Genomic DNA, 21,015 nt, shown 5'->3' with positions numbered 1-21,015 from the left:
TGTGTTGCTGTCTAACTGAAAGAAGTGTTGCTGTCTAACTGAAAGATGTGTTGCTGCCAAACTGAAAGAAGTGTTACTGCCAAACTGAAAGATGTGTTGCTGTCTAACTGAAAGATGTGTTGCTGCCTAACTGAAAGATGTGTTGTTGTCTAACTGAAAGATGTGTTGCTGCCAAACTGAAAGATGTGTTGCTGTCTAACTGAAAGATGTGTTGCTGCCAAACTGAAAGATGTGTTGCTGCCTAACTGAAAGATGTGTTGCTGCCAAACTGAAAGATGTGTTGCTGTCTAACTGAAAGATGTGTTGCTGCCTAACTGAAAGATGTGTTGCTGTCTAACTGAAAGATGTGTTGCTGTCTAACTGAAAGATGTGTTGCTGTCTAACTGAAAGATGTGTTGCTGCCAAACTGAAAGATGTGTTGCTGTCTAACTGAAAGATGTGTTGCTGCCAAACTGAAAGATGTGTTGCTGCCTAATTGAAAGATGTGTTGCTGTCTAACTGAAAGATGTGTTGCTGCCAAACTGAAAGATGTGTTGCTGCCTAACTGAAAGATGTGTTGCTGTCTAACTGAAAGATGTGTTGCTGTCTAACTGAAAGATGTGTTGCTGTCTAACTGAAAGAAGTGTTGTTGTCTAACTGAAAGATGTGTTGCTGCCAAACTGAAAGATGTGTTGTTGTCTAACTGAAAGATGTGTTGCTGCCTAACTGAAAGATGTGTTGCTGCCTAACTGAAAGATGTGTTGCTGCCTAACTGAAAGATGTGTTGTTGCCTAACTGAAAGATGTGTTGTTGTCTAACTGAAAGATGTGTTGTTGCCTAACTGAAAGATGTGTTGCTGCCTAACTGAAAGATGTGTTGTTGTCTAACTGAAAGATGTGTTGTTGTCTAACTGAAAGATGTGTTGTTGTCTAACTGAAAGATGTGTTGTTGTCTAACTGAAAGAAGTGTTGTTGTCTAACTGAAAGAAGTGTTGCTGTCTAACTGAAAGATGTGTTGCTGTCTAACTGAAAGATGTGTTGCTGTCTAACTGAAAGATGTGTTGCTGTCTAACTGAAAGATGTGTTGCTGCCAAACTGAAAGATGTGTTGTTGCCTAACTGAAAGATGTGTTGCTGCCTAACTGAAAGATGTGTTGCTGTCTAACTGAAAGAAGTGTTGCTGCCTAACTGAAAGATGTACTGCTTGCCAAAGGAATTTCCGTTACCATCACATGATTGTTTGGTAGACTTTTACAATTGCGTTGTAAAGTTTTACAGAGGACTCAACTAATTTGCATGTGACCTTTTAAAATAACTATCTGTCTCTGAGTGCTGGGAGCTGTGAAGGATTCTATCACACAAAAGCAAAACAGTTGTCGCTCCTAGCTCTTGAATCAATAATGGTGGTTTTCACCCAAGACCTTTGAATGTAGGTGGGGGAATTGATCGATGGGAGGGTAGTCATATCCTCAAAAGAATGTAGGTCAGCAATCAGCTACTTATGCCATCAATAATAGTCCCACACCAGTGGCGGTCGGTGACATTTAAGATGAGGGAGGACGATTATTTTTACTATGAGCATGACCTTATTTCTATTACAGTATATCTATTACAGTATATCTATTACAGTTTGTCTATTACAGTACACCGTATATCATTCACATTCCATTCACCCAGCTCAATGTAACAACGCTAAGTTTAGGCTAATACACAATGCTCTTATTTTCCTTATATCTCATCATGAGGTTGCTACAACCTAGCCTATGAATAAAAGTTTACAACGTAGGTGCATAGGTCGAGAGAATTTTGTGGAATCTAGGTGACAGACAGTGACAGATTCAATGCCGCCTTGCACACTCTTGCCTGCATCTAGTTGATATAGGTGCAAACGAGAGTTTCTACTGGGCAAATTCAGGTATGTTTATCCCCGTTTCGTTTCGTTTGCTTCCGTTTAAGAAACGTTTTTGCAGCAATGAGACAAGGACATCCGGCCAGCTAAACCCTCCCCTGAACCCGGACGACACTGAGCCAATTGTGCGGCGCCACATGGGTCTCCCGGTCGCGACCGGCTGCGACAGAGTCTGGACTCGCACCCAGAATCTCTAGTGGCACAGCTAGTACTGCGATGCAGTGCCTTAGACCAACGAGCCTGGACTCACACCCAGAATCTCTAGTGGCACAGCTAGCACTGCGATGCAGTGTCTTAGACCACTGAGACAGAGCCTGGACTAGCACCCAGAGTCTCTAGTGGCACAGCTAGCACTGTGATGCAGTGTCTTAGACCACTGGGCCACTTGGGAGGCATTCACTGTTGATTGTGGCCTGTGGAATGTTGTCCCACTCCTCTTCAATGGCTGTGCGAAGTTGCTGGACATTGGCGGGAACTGGATCAAGCTGTCATACATGTCGATCCAGAGCATCCCAAACATGCTCAATGGGTGACATGTCTGGTTAGTATGCAGGCCATTGAATAACTGGAAACATATGTGTACTGTCTTAATAAAGCACAATTTTCCACCATTTTAGTTTTTTATGACAATTTAGGATGATGCACACCGCCTTAACCCAAGTATGTGCAGCATCCTAAATTGTTGATTAAAGCTACTTAAGGAGGATAATAATTTATGTACTAGCCGGTCCACAGGGGATACGAGTGTATCAATCCAAGATGATAGCGCAGCTCTCGCGCTCACTATCGGCTGCCTAGGCTACCTTTCATTGCAGCTTTTTTTGTAATAAAAAACCTTCATCAAAGGCACTGGGTAAAGGTAAAAATTAATCCACGAATACAAATATAATTGTAGATATATGAATGACCCCATTTTCATGAATTGTATGATATAACCTTGACACCCATTCAGAAACTGTACGTGACTTGCACCAGAAAGTAGGTGGGACTTTCATAAGGGATAGAGCCTCACAGTGGAGGTGTCATAATACCCAGCAGTCAAACAGGGAAATGGTTCCAATAACTTTTCCACTATTCATTTGTCCCATAGGGGATTTTAGAATAATAATTTTTATTTATTTATTTAACTAGGCAAGTCAGTTAAGAACAAATTCTTATTTTCAATGACGGCCTAGGAACAGTGGTTTAACTGCCTCGGAACAGTGGGTTAATTGTCTCTTTCAGGAGCAGAACGAGAGATATTTACCTTTTCAGCTCGGGGATTTGATCTTGCAACCTTCCGGTTACTAGGCCAACGCTCTAACCACTAGCCTACCTGACTCACTTACAATAAGGGCTGTGTGTTGTGTAGGCTTACCCTGGTGCAACGTTCTGCTAACCATGTAAATCTCTCTCGGACACAAGGTGACTTTTATCAATGTATTTCGGCTCTATTTACTCTTCAGGTTCGAAAATGCTAATTAGCATCAAAGTAGACATCATGCAAAACTACAAATCCCTGCAAGCTCCTGCACATCATCTCCAGCTGATACCTTTGCTAACAGGTCCTGTGTCAATTTAAAACTTGAACAAGACAGTTCACAATTGTCCATTTAAAGAAATGTAGCCAATTTATTCATTCCTACATTTAGCTGACATTAGATAGTTAATCCATTGATTCTTACCTTTGCCTCGATTCGGTAGTCTCGCCCAGATCATCATGGCATTTGTAGTTCTTTATGATAGCCACATTAGCAGCTAATTAGCATTTCATTTTGAGGGGGTAAATACAGACGAATATATTGATAAAAGTCCCCTTGTCCTAGAAAGATTTAGACGGTATTCAAAATGTCACGCCAGGGTAAGCCTACACGAAACAAAGCAATTCTTTTAAGTGTTTCTAAAATATCCTATGAGAAAAAGGTTTTATGGGTATGACTCTGTGGTACTCTTATTGTTACACAAAACACCAGTGTACATACAGGAATTATACAACCAAACAAACAACCAATTACAGATTATTCAAAAGGCCTTTAAAAGACAGGTATTGATTGCTTTTACAGCTTTCTTATTCGAAGGATGTAGAATAATCTAGAACGCCTTATAGAAAACAAGGAAGACTGGGTCTTTATTAGTGAATTTACATGTATTAATGACTTTTTCCCCCATTATTACAATTACATTAAAGAGTTTTTTGTTTTTTGTATATTATAGTTAATGAAACCAAGCAGCACATTACCCCATAATAAACAAAAGTATTCAAGACTATTATCAATTATAAATCTATAAATAGCTTGCAATAATTTCTTTACATGTAGACAATGCCAAAATGAATGCAAAACTTTTTCTGGATGCTTTTCCCAAAAAGTACAGTTAATGGTACTTTTTTGTTTGTTTCTTCAGGTAATGATTCGCAGGGTTATACTTATGGATAATTCTGAAAGAGACCTCTTTGACCTTGTTAACAAGCAGATATTTGTGTGGTACAATAACCAAACCTTCCTAAATATATGATTAACAATGTATTCCAGGCCAGCAATGCGGGTTCCAGGCCAGCACTGCTTCGCTATTATTCTCCCACATCTTGCGCTCGAATTCATAGTCAAACTGTCAGCCACCCAATTTAAACCTTTGCATACATGGTCACACACCCCACACATACAAAGACTATATATTTGAGATCATTTTTCTACTGTAAATGCATGATGCATCACCGTGGTTATGTTTACCTCAGGAAACAGTTTCGGAAAGGAAAGAGTGATTGTCATTCCGTCCAATCAGCAGCAACAATCTGCTCGGCGGGGCGGGGGGTGCAGATAGAGGAAGCTCTCACAACACTCACATGAAGGAGCTGGCTAACTAGGGATTATTGTTGACGTTCTGTTGTACTGACATGTTAAAGTAAAATAATAAAGTTGTTGCGACCATACGTATAGATAGCAATTTATTGTAATGTCCATATCATTCGCATATTTTTTAAACCAGAGGAAACTTCGGTCTGATTCAAAGGTAACTTTCCATGATCTAACGTTAGTTATCTAGCTAGCTAACTTGCATTTGTAGCTAGCGCTGATATAGCTAGCTGTTAGCAACGTCAAATACGCTGGTGTTTAGACTCGAGTCATGTCATGATGTTGCTATCAAGCATGGGAGTTGCAAAGCTGGCCTAATAATGGTATTTAGCTTGCTAATAATGGTAGCTTGCTCCATCGGGTATATTTAGAAGACGTGTAATAGCTTGCTAAACAGGTTTGGCACCTCTACAGCTGCCATATATTGTTAGTATCATAAAACCCGATTTACCACTTTTGCAGCTGTGTTTACGTTAGTCGGTGGTCATGACTCTCAGTTCCACTACATTACACATAATAGTCATTGGACGAAGGCGTATTCTGTATGGGGGAGGTTATCCGCGACGCATCGCTTGCGGTACGGTTTTGGAAAACAAAAGGTTATATTGATGCACGCCTTTTTATAGGATTATGGTTCCCATATGGCCATATTTCCATGTTACAGTGCTTGTTTACAGGAAAACAGACGGGAGACCGAGTGGACTACTTGTGCTAATTGGCTATCTGCGTTTCCAAACACCTAAGTTACTGAATGTGTAAACGGAAGACATATGCCGCAAACGTGTTGTCTTGTCACTGAAAAATACTGTCGGCTGCTGTGTTAAAAGCGGTTAAAACAGTGTACAGTAAGTGTGTATTTTGCATTTGTGAAATGTTTGATGTGATATGAAAGTACAGGGATTTATTTTTTCTATAACTGTACCGCAATGGAGAATCGATTTACATTTAGATGGGAGTATTTGGCTGTTTTGGCTTCCAGAGCCAATTCGCCCTTTAAACAGAACATGTAACGTTAGGCTCTTTAGTCCAATATTGGGCTAAGATTAAGTTAGCTAGCTAGATAGATGGGAGATTTGTGACAAGAATAATATTAGCTAGGAAGTTAGCTTGGCTAACTGAATAGGTTGTTATCCAAGTAGGCTATGTGGTTAAAGTCGCTATCTGTCATACTGCTGGGTAGTCACATTACATGGGACTACATTGCCACATGACTTTGACATCATCCTTCTTTTGCAACTAATACCATGACTTCTACTTTTAGGCTTTACTTTACGAAGATCATTACATCTGTAGCAGGTATCTCACAGCAAATGTCCCCTTACTTTTGAAAGGACCTACCTACTTGAAACTTGGAATTGTTTATTTGTGGCTTTACACACCTGTGCCACCTTGAAACATACAACATGTCATGTTTAAATGAATATTCAATATTTGGGGAGATATTTTGTGTTATTAGTAGCGCTTGGTGATGCTGTATGGCTATCTGATGTAGTCTAATGCATGTTAATTCCTCTCTGTCTGCATCTGTCATCACTGAGAAGCACAGGGCCCTAGTAGTAGGTTTACTCTTGATAAGCCTTTTATATATTTTCTTGACGACTCACACTGAATTTTAATTCTGCTGCTCTATTGATCGTAACACATTGTTTGAATCTGGCATCGTAGAAGTCGTTTGTGTGACTTCAAAAGGAGGGGTGTTGTCCAAAACAAATTCATCAGCGATTGGATCATCTCTAACAAATCTAACCAATCAGAATTTCAAAGTTGATTACTTCATCATGTAGGCTGACTCTGGCCCAACTGTTGTTTTCTGGGACCATTCAGAACAGTCAGAATGTGTTTGGCCAGAGCAATGTGGATGGGTAGCCAGGGGTGCAACTTTCACTGCAGACAGGGGGGGGGGGGGGTCATGGCCCCCCACATTCTGAAATTGCATTTTTGCTCCCCCCCAGTTTTATCATTGGAATGTGATCTGCAACAATGGGCTTTAGGACCACGAGGGCACCTCCGAGCAGTCGGGTATGCTGTTTGGAGTGTTCAGCCGGCTGGATTTAGGACCACGCAAACACCACAGAGCGGGTTGACAGGCTGTGTGAAGGCAAAGCTTTTGGAAGGCTGGCTGGACCAGCACGGGAGAGTTGAGCATAGTTCAGTGTCTGTGTTGCGCTCTTTCACCGAGTTGTAAAAGCAAGCAGAACAGAAACTGGCTACTCTTTAGCTGACTGATGTAGCTGGCGAGGTAACAGCAGTTTAACTTAACAGAAAAAAACGGATCTAGTGTTTGTTCACAGTGCTGAGCTAGTATTGTAACTGACATGTAACGTTAGCTAATGTTTCTTTCCCTCTCGACTGAGGTGAATGTATTAGCTACACTAGCTAGTAGCTACCATAGCCAGGCCAGCTCTTCGCAAGTTGATGTACCATTAGAGAGAGGGAGAGAGCTGACCAAAAGTTGGCTAAAGTTAGCTATTGTTTTTGCCTCAATCACATTAGTCCTGAATCAAACGATGAAACCATCAGCCAAATGATTGAAGATTGATATTTAGTTTTTTCAGTACAATGTGAGTTAAAAAAAAATATATATTAGTCAGTATGGCAATGAAATGTTATTGATCTGTCAGTTTCCCTAGCTAGTTCCCTACTTTTCTCACTGACACAGTAATAACACGACTCCCACCCGCTACCACAAGAACTGGTCCCAAACCCACCCGCAGTCCCACAATGTTATTTTAGGCTTATTCGACGCAGCTCATTTGCCAGCCATGGTCCCAGCAATTTTGCGCCCTATATGCGCAAAAGTACATTTCAATTACCAGAGATTCTGACATGGCCCTTACATTGTATTACTAGGCTATATCAGCCACTATGCTAAATGTAGATTGAAGGGAGCAGAGCTGGAGAGACTTACTTTCGCTCAAACTATTTTTTATAGCTTACCTTTTTTTAGGAGTGGGAAGATTTTCAGACTGAGAAATATGGGTGATCAATATTTAGGCTTATTTCTAAGCAATGTAGTAAACTACTTAGGAAGTACATTTCCTTGGAAAGATAACTGCCCAGTGCTTCTCCACATAGGTTATATCCTACTCTATTTAAATGAGACCACACGTGCACCGGATTTCTCAGGTATGGCTACTGAACTTGAAACAGCAAGAATGAGGACAGCGACACTTGCTATGTTTTGCATAGACCTATAGGATATAGCCTACCTTTTAGGAGGACGATTTGCAGGCAGAGACAAATAAATGGGTGACCAATACTTATTGAAATTGAAAAGGCGCACCATTGTAGCCTTTTCAATGATTACATTTTTGGATTGCACTTCGACTCACGTTGTTTGAGCGTCCTCTACTTCTTTGCATTATCAATAGCCTATTTATTTACAGACATTGTAGTAAACTACAGGCTAATAATATTTAAGTTAATTTAATATTTAAGTTAACTGCCACGTGATTCTCCGACCATGTTTGCAGCCTAGTCTATTTCAATGAGACTACACATACTAGGGACACTTGAACACTCACAGACTCACAGGGGTCTCAGCAGGGTCAGGTAACCAGGGAAGACCAGTCTGTGACGGTGACAGGGGTCTCAGCAGGGTCAGGTAACCAGGGAAGACCAGTCTGTGACAGGGATCTCAGCAGGGTCAGGTAACCAGGGAAGATCAGTCTGTGACGGTGACAGGGGTCTCAGCAGGGTCAGGTAACCAGGGAAGATCAGTCTGTGACGGTGACAGGGGTCTCAGCAGGGTCAGGTAACCATGACGGAGCTGAGGTAAATTTGTGCAGATACAACACTTTTTATTCTCTCTGTGCAGCAAACACTGGACAAGCAAGAAGCTTCAAAGATGTAAACTATTTTAAGGCGGTCTGACAAACCTCTAAAGTTGATTTCCAAACTGTATCAAGGGTTGATAGAGGCTTTTCCCGATGACACAAAACAAAAATGTGAGGAAGACCTGGTAAAAGTTATTGATGATTGATGAATGGATACAGTTATGTTTGAATGTCCAGTCATGTTCATATAATCTCAGACATAAATGACTGCAGGTTAAGACCATCCATAGAATGTTCTATATGCCAGTGAAACTGAATATCATGCACTGAGAAATGTTATTCTTCTGCTGGAGGTGTTAAACACAAAAGGTGTATATTTCCATATGTTATGGTCTTGTGAAGGCTGGCTGAATTCTGGCAAAGAGTATGTTCTTTTATCTCAGCAGGTCTACAGGTTCTCCGTTCTCCCTGTTTTTGTTTGGTTGGAAATGTTGATACTGGAGACTGTTATCTGAAGAAACTGTGTAACCTAGCATTTATAGTGGCTAAGAAATGCACTGCCATTAATTGGAAGATTGGTTATCCACCCACAATGTCAAGTTATGTATTGCTAGCTTGGATATATTACAAGATTATGGGTATACTGGGGAACTTTCATAAGGCCTGGATGCCTTAAATGGAATACAGTACGGTTAAAGGAGTCTGTATTGAAAACATGCCCTCGCCAGGGGAGATACCTATTTAGGCAAACCCTCGCTGTTGGGCTGCTCAGTCCTGTGGGTTGTCACTCTGGCCTTGGCCTAACACCACCAAAACCAATAAATTAATGTTTCACTAAGATCCTAAAGCTGAGTGGGGTGTGTTGGGTAGAGGTCGACCGATTATGATTTTTCAACGCCGGTACCGATTTATTGGAGGACCAAAAAAAGCTGATACCGATTAATAGGCCGATTTTTATATATATATATATATATATATATATATATATATATATATATATATATATATATATTTATTTATTTGTTATAATGACAATTACAACAATACTGAATGAACACTTATTTTAACTTAATATAATACATCAATAAAATCAATTTAGTCTCAAATAAATAATGAAACATGTTCATTTTGGTTTAAATAATGCAAAAACAAAGTGTTGGAGAAGAAAGTAAAAGTGCAATATGTGCCATGTAAAAAAGCTAACGTTTAAGTTCCTTGCTCAGAACATATGAAAGCTGGTGGTTCCTTTTAACATGAGTCTTCAATATTCCCAGGTAAGAAGTTTTAGGTCGTAGTTATTATGGGACTATTTCTCTCTATACCATTTGTATTTCATATACCTTTGACTATTGGATGTTCCAGTAGGCACTTTAGTATTGCCAGCCTAATCTCGGGAGTTGATAGGCTTGAAGTCATAAACAGCGCAATGCTTGAAGCACAGCGAAGAGCTGCTGGCAAATGCAGGAAAGTGCTGTTTGAATGAATGCTTTCGAGCCTGCTGCTACCTACCACCGCTCAGTCAGACTGCTCTATCAAATCATAGAGTTAATTATAATATAATAACACACAGAAATACGAGCCTTAGGTCATTAATATGGTCAAATCCGGAAACTATAATTTCAGCGAAATACGGAACCGTTCTGTATTTTATCTAACGGGTGGCATCCATAAGTCTAAATATTGCTCTTACATTGCACAACCTTCAATGTTATGTCATAATTATGTACAATTCTGGCAAATTAATTACGGTCTTTGTTAGGAAGAAATGGTCTTCACACAGTTCGCAACGAGCCAGGCGGCCCAAACTGCTGCATATACCCTGACTCTGCTTGCACAGAACGCAAGAGAAGTGGCACAATTTCCCTAGTTAAAAGAAATTCATGTTAGCAGGCAATATTAACTAAATATGCAGGTTTAAAAATATGTTTGTGTATTGATTTTAAGAAAGGCATTGATGTTTATGGTAAGGTACACATTGGTGCAACGACAGTGCTTTTTTTCGTGAATGCGCTTGTTAAATCACCCATTTGGCGAAGTAGGCTGTGATTCAATGATAAATTAACAGGCACCGCATCGATTATATGCAACGCAGGACAAGCTAGATAAACTAGTAATATCATCAACCATGTGTAGTTAACTAGTGATTATGTTAAGATTGATTGTTTTTTATAAGATAAGTTTAATGCTAGCTAGCGCCTTACCTTGGCTCCTTGCTGCACTCACATAACAGGTAGTCAGCCTGCCATGCAGTCTCCTCGTGGAGTGCAATGTAATTGGCTATATAACGGTGTCCAAAAAAGCAGATTACCGATTGTTATGAAAACTTGAAATCGGACCTAATTAATCGGCCGACCTCTAGTGTTGTGTTGGGGCGCTGCAGGTTGGTGGACACCTAGGGGCAGGACGGGGTGACCCAGCTATATTGTGTGCAAGTAAAAAGAGCTCTACAGTACTATTAGTCCTATGAGATTCATTATATGGAGGATTTGCTGTTTCTGTGTGCTAATGTATATTTGAGGTGTATGTGTTTTTAATGTTTTTGTTTCCAAACCTTTCCCTTGGGAATTAAAAAAATGTAAGGTAGGAGGGAACTGGGAAGGAAATTGTGTTGGGAGAGAGTTGATATATATATTGACTAGACTGGTGGGGGTCGGGCGTGCAGGTTGCTCGGGCTGGCTGGGCGGTTTGGCTGAAATTTGATATAGAGGATGTCTTAATAATATTAATATTTTTTCAAGTGTTGTTAATTTGTTAGTCTTGGTTAAAGGTGCAACACAATATTTATTATTGAACTAGATCAAAGATAATTCAGTCTTATTAATCACTTAAACATATTTAATAATGATCTCTTACCAAGTTTAATTACTTTTTTTGTTCTAAGTAGAGACGGCTTGTTGGATTGTGTAAAAATGTAGGAAGTTGGCTTTAGATGACCCCCAAAAACTCTAGGAGAGAACCTGAACCTTGGGGTCATGTCCCCCTCACTTCTAAAACCAAAGTGGCACCCCTGTGGGGAGCCAGGTAATTTATATATGGGGTGTGGCTCCAGTACTGTTCAATTAAAGTAAATTCAGAAATAAACCCAATTCTAAATGTTCCTCATTGAAACAATTGCATGTTATTGGAATTTCAGTGTACTTCCAGAATTGAAATGGAATTAAGCCCAACCCTGCTTTCAAGCTAGTAGGTTTAACTACTTCAATCTTGTGTGTGTGCGCAAGTGTGTTAGGCATGAATCAATGACAAATTCACTACTGTCTTATTTCAGAACCGAGCAGGGTCACACCAGATTTCATCTAGTGACATATATAATTACAGTTTTCCAGTGGAACTTTGGGGTGTTTGTTCTGTGGGAGGCTGGGAGCAGACGTAGGCCTACAGACATTAACAATCGTGTGTGTGTGTGTGTGTGTGTGTGTGTACGTACACTGCAGGTGTGAGAGCTGCCAGTGCTGGGACAGTCCGTCCGTGTGTGTGTGACTGCGCAGGTGTGTGTCAGTTGACTGGCACAGCGCGGAATGCAAGATGCTGCTCTCCCTTGGGATGCTGATGCTGTCTGCCACACAGATCTACACCATCTTCACCGTGCAGCTCTTCGCCTTCCTCAACCTGCTGCCCGTTGAGGCCGACATCTCTGCCGTGAGTCCCCAGAGACAGAGACGGGCGGGTGGACAGACACGCAGACAGACTGAATGACTGACTGACGAAGAACTATTAGTTATTAACACCACATGATGTGATTTGTATTCTTCTTTCTCTTTCAGTACACATTTGACAACAAAACAGGTAATTTTGATGACCTGCCTGCACGCTTTGGGTACCGGCTGCCCAGCGATGGACTCAAGGTGGGTACAACAAGGGTCATTTTCTCTCTGTCAAATGCAAATGTTTAATGACAGGCTTACAAATCCCTGCAGTTCATTACAAGGACTGTTACATATATCCTGTAATTTTTACTGCTATTGACACTAGTTAAAGTATAACCAATGATATACAGTATATACAGTATCTCTCTCTCTCTGGTCAAAATGTATACACTGAATATGGTGCGTTTTTGGATGCAGATTAGTAGTGGGCCCAGTTGTGGTCCAGTGGCCAAACTGGAACTACAGGAAAGTGCACTGTGTTGTGAATGTGCAGCAGCAAGATCACCACGGCTTTCTAGTGAGAATGAGGTCATGGGTTGTGAGGTGCCCACTCATTGTTGACCCACACACAGCTGGCAACAGGGCTGACTCATGTCTGTGCTTCTAAGCCAGGCCATAATCGCCATTGCACTGCACACTGCCCTATCCCATCTGGACAAGAGGGATAACGATGTAAGAATGCTGTTCATTGACTATAGTTCAGCCTTCAACACTATAGTACCCTCCAAGCTCTTCATTAAGCTCGGGGCCCTGGGTCGGAACCCCGCCCTGTGCAACAGGGTCCTGGACTTCCTGACAGGCCGCCCCCAGGTGGTAAAGGTAGACAACACCTCCACTACGCTGATCCTTAACACAGGGGCCCCACAAGGTTGCGTGCTCAGCCCCCTCATGTACTCCCTGTTTACTCAATCATCAAGTTTGCAGACAACAAACTGGGGGTGGGCTGGGACTGGGGGTGGGCTGGCGAAGAGCAGGGGTCACGTCTGTGTGCGCAGCCTGCCAGGCTTACTTTCGTAAGGCATCGGGTTATGAAAGCTGAGTGATTTAAAGGCCTACTCTCGTTCTCTTTTTCATAGTTTTTTCCTGTTTCGCTCTCTCTCCAAGCAATCCATTTCCTTTTTTCTCTCTTTCTTATTTACTGTCTCACTCCACCTCTGTACTTCTCCTCCCTAGTGATGGAGAATACCGCATGATAAGCTGAGACCGTACTATTTACCAAGAATTTTCATCTATATTTTTTGTAGCTGTCTATTTACCACCACAAACCAATGCTGGCACTAAGACTGCACTCAACGAGCAGTATAGGGCCATAAGCAAAAAATAAAATGTACATCCAGAGGCGTCGCTCCTATTGGCCGGTGATTTTAATGCAGGGAAACTGAAATCCGTCTTACCTCATTTTAACCAGCATGTCACTTGTGCAACTAGAGGCGAAAAAACTAAACTCAATCACCTACACTCCACACACAGAAACGCATACGAAGCTCTCCCTCGCCCTCCATTTGGCAAATATGACCATAACTCAACACTCCTGATTTCTGCTTACAAGCAAAAACTTAAACGGGAAGTACCAGTGATGCGCTCAATACGGAAGTGGTCCGATGAAGCGGATGCTAAGTTACAGGACAGTTTCACTAGTACAGACTGGAATATGTTCTGTGACTCATCCGATAACATTAAGGAGTTTACCACATCAGTCACCGGCTTTATTAATAAGTGCATTGATGACATTGTCCCCACAGTGACCATACGTTTATATCCTAATCGGAAGCACTGAGCTAAAGGCTAGAGCTGCTGCTTTCAAGGAGTGGGACACTAATCCGGACGGTTGTAAGAAATCCCACTACGACCTCCGACGTGCCATCAAACAGTCAAAACATCAATACAGGACTAAGATCGAATCATACTATGCCGGCTCTGATGTTCATCGGATGTGGCAGGGGTTGCAAACTATCACAGATTACAAAGGGAAACCCAGCCGCGAGCCTACCAGATGAGCTAAATTCCTTCTATGCTCGCTTTGAGGCAAGCAACACTGAACCATGCATGAGCGCACCAGCTGTTCCAGACGACTGTGTGATCTCGCTCTCTGTAGCAGATGTTAGAAATACCTTTTAAACAGGTTAACATTCACAAGGCCACGTGGCCAGACAGATTACCAGGACTCTTACTCGGGTAACCAGGATCAGCTTGCAAGTTCAACCTCTCTCTGACCGTCTGTAATACCTACATGTATCAAGCACCATATTCCCTGTGCCCAAGAACGCCAAGGTAACCTGTCTAAATTACTATTGCCCTGTAGCACTCATATCTGTAGCCATGAAGTGCTTTTGAAAGGCTGGTCATGGCTCACATCAACACCATCATCCCAGACACCCTGGACCCACTCCAATTAGCATACCGCCCCAACAGATCTACAGATGATGCAATCTCTATTGCACTCCACACTGACCTCTCCCACTTGGACAAGAGGAACACCTACGTGAGAATGCGGTTCATTGACGATAGTTCAACACCATAGTCCCCTCCAAGCTCATCACTAAGCTCAAAACCCTGGGACTGAACACCTCCCTCTGCAACTGGATCCTGCACTTCCTGACGGGCCGCAACTACATCTGCCACGCTTACCCTCAACACAGGGGCCCCTCGGGTTCGTGCTTAGTCCCCTCCTGTACTCCCTATTCAATCATGACTGCGTGGCCACTCCAACACCATCATTAAGTTTGCTGACAACACAACGATGGGGGGGGTATGCAGACCCGTGATCAACTGCAGCCCCTCATGATTTCATATTTTTTTGTGGGCCCCACCCCTGTCAAAGTTGCCCATCTCTGGCCTAGAGGGAAGGGGTCAGTGACCTGGCAGTGTGGTGCCAGGACAACTTCTCCCTCAACATCATCAAGACAAAGGAGCTGATCGTGGACTACAGGAAACGGCGGGGCGAGTACGCCCCTATCCTCATCGACAGAGCTGTAGTGGAGCGGGTCGAAACTTCAAGTTCCTCGGTGTCCACATCACTAAGGACCTATCATGGTCCACACACACCAGCACAGTCGTGAAGACGGCACGACTGTCAAGCACAAATAAAACATCACAAATCACCCAGAAAAACAGTTACATTTGTCCACAAATAAGTCACCAATCAATACTTTCAATAGCTTTCAACGGCACCAGAACATCATACATTTTGTTCCAGCAATACGGTGCATTAAAACTAAAAGCAGATTTACCTAGCTCGGTGGAGACCCTTGAAACCTCAAGTTAACCAATCCTGTGAACGGGTTAGACAAGCTCTGTTGTTGATTTAAAAGAAAATGTAAAATTCCCTCTGCGTTGTTGGGAAGGGCCCATAAGTATTTCACTCTTAGTCTTCACCTGTTGTTTACGAAGCATGTGACAAATAAAATTTGTTTTGAAAAATTGATACAGTTATAAAACTCCAGTATTGTTCAATATTCAGCTTGTTCTCCATCTTCTTTTTAAATAGTGAGCACTTTTATTTCCATGACTGATTTTAACACTGTCTCGTCCCTCTGCAGCAGACAGAAGTATTGTGATATCATATTGTGAGGTCCCTGGTAATTCCCAGCTCTACTTCTACCCTCCCCCCCACCCCCACCCCCTCTGACTGGAGCTAAGCCCAGCCACTTCACCCACTCGTTTGAACTCTCTGCCAGCGTGTCTGTGTGGATGCACTGCGGCGCTTTGAGCAAGGCAGGCGTGGCAACCCACACCCTAGGGCTCATCGTCTCACTTTGACATCTTGTTCCATCTTGTAAAAACAATATGGTCTCCTACATGTTAGTTCGGCTGCCATTTGGCTTCAGCAGGTCGCCCTGCGACGGTTGCAGTTGTACCGGTGGCATGCTGTCAGTGTTTGGACAGTAACTTGTCCTGCTGTGTTAACAAACTGTTTGGTAAATGTGGCGTGTCGACCATGTTTCTGTCTACTGTCCAGTGATTATCTGTGCAGTCGGGTGCACTGACCCAGAACCCATTTCTTCTGTTTGGTGCTTAAATGGGCAATCTGTAGTTTATACATCCATTTGGTATTTTTTAAAGTAAAAGTCATTCTTGAAGAATATAACTTATAAATGCCTCGTGAGCTTAGTTCAACTGTTGTCTCCCATTAGAACTTAAAGTATAGCTTGTTTTACTCCAATGTTTGTTTACATTGACTTTGTTTACAAACACTTCATATAGCTTCAAAACATGGTTAAAACTATAATTTTGATATAATGGATGGCCAGTCCTTACATCCATAGCTTGGTTATGAGTTTGAGTGGTTACATTTCTCCAGCACCAACCCTCAGCTTTTTAAAAAACTAAAACAGGGGCGGTGAGTTTGTTTTGTTATTGTTCCAACTGCTGATTGTAGCTTTATGGAACACCACTACTATTCCCTTATGGCTTCCACCTCTCCAGTCCCTGTGAAGGCTAGTGAACCATGGAAGAACTGAGAGAAGAAGGTTTAGGAATGAACTGCAGCAGCTTCCATGTCCCAAGGGATTGCAGTCCTGATGGAACAAACCTTCCATCCTACAATGGAGCCTGCAGTTTGTCCCAGAATCACAAGACACTTACCAGCTTGCTTGTCTCCCATGATTTCCCAGTGGGCCTCAGTCTGGGCTTTCTTTCAGTGGAACCACACCCCTCCCATGCCCCGAAATGGCACAGTGTACGACTAGCCGTGCGTCCCAAATGGGACAACTGGGAACATTAATCTCTTACACACAAGGAAAGTGTGCGAAGCGCACGTGCGGCCAGCCATTCCCTCAAGGGTGAAATAGTACTAAAGGCAATGATAGTACTGACAGAAAATGTAGCCAAGGCCTGATGTTCTCTTATAGAACACAGTGTGTCATGGAGGTTTTCCCGCTAAATCTCGTGTCTGTTCAAGAGGATGTAACAGAACTTTCTAATTGAAATGTATCATGTTGAAAAATGACTTGCTGTCTGTCAGCTTCATTCTATTTCTATCTACATCGGTAAGACTTCCCCTGAATACACCCCTTCCTCTTTTAATTTGGTCAACGGGTAGGCAATGGTTTTCATGTTGTGTTCCTCATGCGAAGCACAGGACTCTCACTTCCACTCTTCTTACAAAATACAGACTGAACATCGATACCAGCGTGACCTGGGGATGGTTTATGCTGCCAAGCAAAAGTTTCAAAAACTGGTATTAGATTAGGCCCTGGTTTACTTTGAAATATGTTATTCCTCCCTACTTTGGGGTCGTCTAATCGCTTATCTAACATGACTAGAATGCTGTAGGCTATTTGCTGAAACTGCTGATTTACCCATATCAAGTCATGTCCAATTAGTTAATCTGTGATTAGTTAAGGAAGGATAATAAAAAATTGTCTGAGTCTCTTCCCATTTTATTTGGGGTAAATATATGCAGAGAGATTCCTATGGCTTTGTTCAATTAGTGATAGGGCAGCAGATAATTGCCCTGGGGGAACTTAACGGAACAGTGACTAGCATTTAGCAGGGACAGGAAGCACTGTGTCATATCCTGTCACATGTCTGGCTCGGGATGCAGGAGGGGGAGTGGCCTGGGAAGCTGAAGGGCAGCTGGATTCGGCCTGTGGCTTTGGAGATGGGAAGCGGCTATGTACACATCTTTAAAAGGGGAAAGATCATGCTGACCCATTTCCAGTCCATACAGCTACAGGGCCTCCAGAAAGTATTCACATCCCTTAACTGTGTCCACATTTAGTTGTTACAAAGTGGGATTCAAATGGATTTAATTGTTGTTTTTTTGTCAACAATCTACACAAAATACTCTGTCAAAGTGGAAGGAAAATTTATGAAAAATTAAACACGGACATACTTTTGTGTGTGTGTGTGTGTGGACACGGCTTCAAATTTGTGGATTTGGCTATTTCAGCCACACCCGTTGGTGACAGGTGTATAAAATCGAGCACACAGCCACGCAATCGCCATAGACAAACACTGGCAGTAGAATGGCCTTACTGAAGAGCTCAGTGACTTTCAACGTGACACAGTCATAGGATGCCACCTTTTCAACAAGTTAGTTCGTCACATTTCTGCCCTGCTAGATCTGCTGGAGCATTTTAATCCCTGGTTGTTGTTTTTTTAACTGCTGCTTGCGTTTGCAAAGGGAAATGTTTTGTTAGCCTTAACCTACTTAGAGATTGAAACCCATGCAGTCAGATCCTGGAGCCTGACTTTCATCTGAGTGTGTCCCAGTCTGCTATCTATACCACTGTGTTACAGTGGCCTGGCCTGGCACTCCTAGGATGCGCCACAAATGGCACGGACCCTGGTCAAAAGTAGGGCACTACATAGGGAATAGGGTGCCATAGGCCCTGGTCAAAAGTAGGGCACTGCATAGGGAATAGGGTGCCATAGGCCCTGGTCAAAAGTAGGGCACTATATAGGGAATAGGGTGCCATAGGCCCTGGTCAAAAGTAGGGCACTATATAGGGAATAGGGTGCCATAGGCCCTGGTCAAAAGTAGGGCACTATATAGGGAATAGGGTGCCATTTGGGACACAGACCCAATTCAGAAAATACCACTTTATTGTTCTGTACTCTGTATCAAATATTACAACCCAGTTTTGGGCTGTAAAAATGTTCCACTTGATTCCTTATTTCATCCGACAGATCAACATTAAAATGGAGAAGTTGATGTGTTTCTGGGTGCCGATATTACTTGATTTGCTAGATAAAATGTTTGGCTCTGCTGGTTTAGTTCCCATTTTTTGTGCTGTCTACAATGACCCTTACATGTTAGATCCTTGTCATGTCAGCTGCTTAGTGTGTATGTGCTTAGTAGTTTCATTGTAACATATGAGATTGAGGGGTTTAGCCATTTTACAATACAGTTGAATCCGTTGAGCTGCTCCTCTTTGTGTGCAGTGGTATCTATGAAACCTTCTCTACTAATCTGATTTTTTAGATTCATTCATTTTAATCTGCTTAAAACTGCGCCAACTGGAGGCTATTTAATAATTCCTCTGTTTTTCCTCTGTTATTACCGAGGCAAATCCGTAAACGGGGTCTGCGTTTAGTGACATTTACGGATTGGGATTAGGTATAGACCTGGGTTCAAATACTGTCTTAATCTGTGTTTGATTGAGTTTGTTCCATGAAACCACATAATCAAATAGTCTCAACATTGTAATATTCATAATCTGTCAGGCCAAAGAAAACACTCAAGTATTTTTCAAATAGTATTTGAATCAAAGTCTGATTTAGGTTTCACGACCGCTAGGCAATCCCTCAGTGCAGGATGAGGAAGTGTTGTCTGTGAATGCCCTACAGATAGAAATGTGTAGTGAATACCCCATCCAATTGGGTTAGGGTAAGCATGATCCAGTCACGCTGTCCTCCAGAGTGGAAAGTCTCTCAGCACTGTGTCAAGTCAATGCTGAAAAGTCAGAGGAAACCCACCTCCGGGAACCAAAATGGTTCCTCTTTTATATGGTAAGGAAATTATTTACCAACATCGGCCCCCGAATTCAAAACCTGAAACGAACAATCGGTTGTTAAACTTTTAAAAAAATAACGTAAAAAAATGGCAGGTGTTTTATTGTATTTTTCCCTCAAGTATACTGTATTCTGTACAGAGGAGTGTTTAGGCATTTCCTTGTGGGTCCATTGCCAACAGGGGGAGCTATTGTAGCTTGTTCTGAGCCAGGTGAAAATGTGAGGCAGTGGCGCAGTGATGTCATAGCAGGCTTTGCAGAAGGTATCCAGTGAGAATTCCAGTCTGTGTTCCTTTTTGAAACAGGATTCAATATAAAGTAGACCATCTATCAGCTTCCATTGCCAGTTCTTCACTACCTCCTTTGTATCAAATCAAGAATGGAACAAGCTTTTGTAATTGACTTGACAACATAAAAGGAAACACTTGAGTAAATGAGGGATACAAAGCATGTTGAAAGGCAGTTGCTTCCACACTGGTATGGTTCCCGAGTTAATTAAGAAATTAACAATCCCCATCATACTTACATGTATACAAATGCCCAGTTGCCCTTTATTTTGGCTAGAAGAAGAGATCTTTGACTTTGAAAGAGGCGTCTCGGAGAACCGAAGGAGGTTTAAAGGGTGTGTATCAGTCACCTGATCTCAACCCAATTGAACACTAGCGGGATATTTTGGAGCTGGACCTGAGACGGGTTTTTCCACCAACATCAATAAAACACCAAATGATGGAATTTCTTGTGGAAGAATGATGTCGCATCCCTCCAACAGAGTTCCACACACTTGTAGAATATAAAGGCGCATTGAAGCTGTTCCGGTCGGTTTGTGGTGGCCCAACGCCCTATTAAGACAATATGTTGGTGTTACCTTTTATTTTGACAGTTACCTGTACATATGAGATGCTGTCCTCTGGGGGAAGTTGATGGTTTGTTTCTATACGTTTTACTCTTTCATTGATCATCCTTTTTTATTTGGAGAGATTGACCTCAATGTGGCAGCTTGCAAGAGCTGTGTCGCTGCCATTCAGAAAACACACACACACAGTCGTAGCAGTGTAAGGTGTACACACACACACACACACACACACACACACACACACACACACACACACAGTCTTAGCAGTGTAAGGTGTACATACACAGAGAAAAGTACTGGCAATGCAGGAAGTCTGGGTCTGTTTTGAAGTTCTAGGCACTGGCATGTCTCCTGAGACTGAATTCAAGCTCCTCCACTAAAACTTTCACCGCTGGCTGTAGCTGGTGCTGAGTCAAGGCCCCACCCCCACCCAATCCCACAGCAATTTACAGCTCAGCTGCGTCCCAGATCGCACCCTATTGCCGACATGGTGCACTACTTCTGACCGGGCCTTATAGGCATCTGTGTATATGGGGAATAGGGTGGGTGCCATTTTATCTCCCGA

General features: G+C 42.3%; 1 protein-coding gene across 1 annotated transcript in view; it reads left to right on the top strand.

Moving 5' to 3' along the window:
* Window positions 1-4,692: 4,692 nt before the first annotated feature.
* LOC120053616 (E3 ubiquitin-protein ligase RNF13-like) overlaps window positions 4,693-21,015 on the top strand; it is an 89,281-nt gene continuing 72,958 nt past the window's right edge. The window contains exons 1-3 of the mRNA XM_039000758.1: window positions 4,693-4,874; window positions 11,928-12,132; window positions 12,258-12,338. Of these exons, the coding sequence (XP_038856686.1) occupies window positions 12,019-12,132; window positions 12,258-12,338 (195 nt within the window). The 5' untranslated portion in view covers window positions 4,693-4,874; window positions 11,928-12,018. The remainder of the gene's footprint in view (window positions 4,875-11,927; window positions 12,133-12,257; window positions 12,339-21,015) is intronic.

This window comes from Salvelinus namaycush, chromosome 9, assembly GCF_016432855.1.
Source record: "Salvelinus namaycush isolate Seneca chromosome 9, SaNama_1.0, whole genome shotgun sequence".
NCBI lineage: Eukaryota > Metazoa > Chordata > Actinopteri > Salmoniformes > Salmonidae > Salvelinus > Salvelinus namaycush.
Note: the sequence above shows the minus strand (reverse complement) of the source record. Positions and strands in the feature narration are given on the sequence as shown.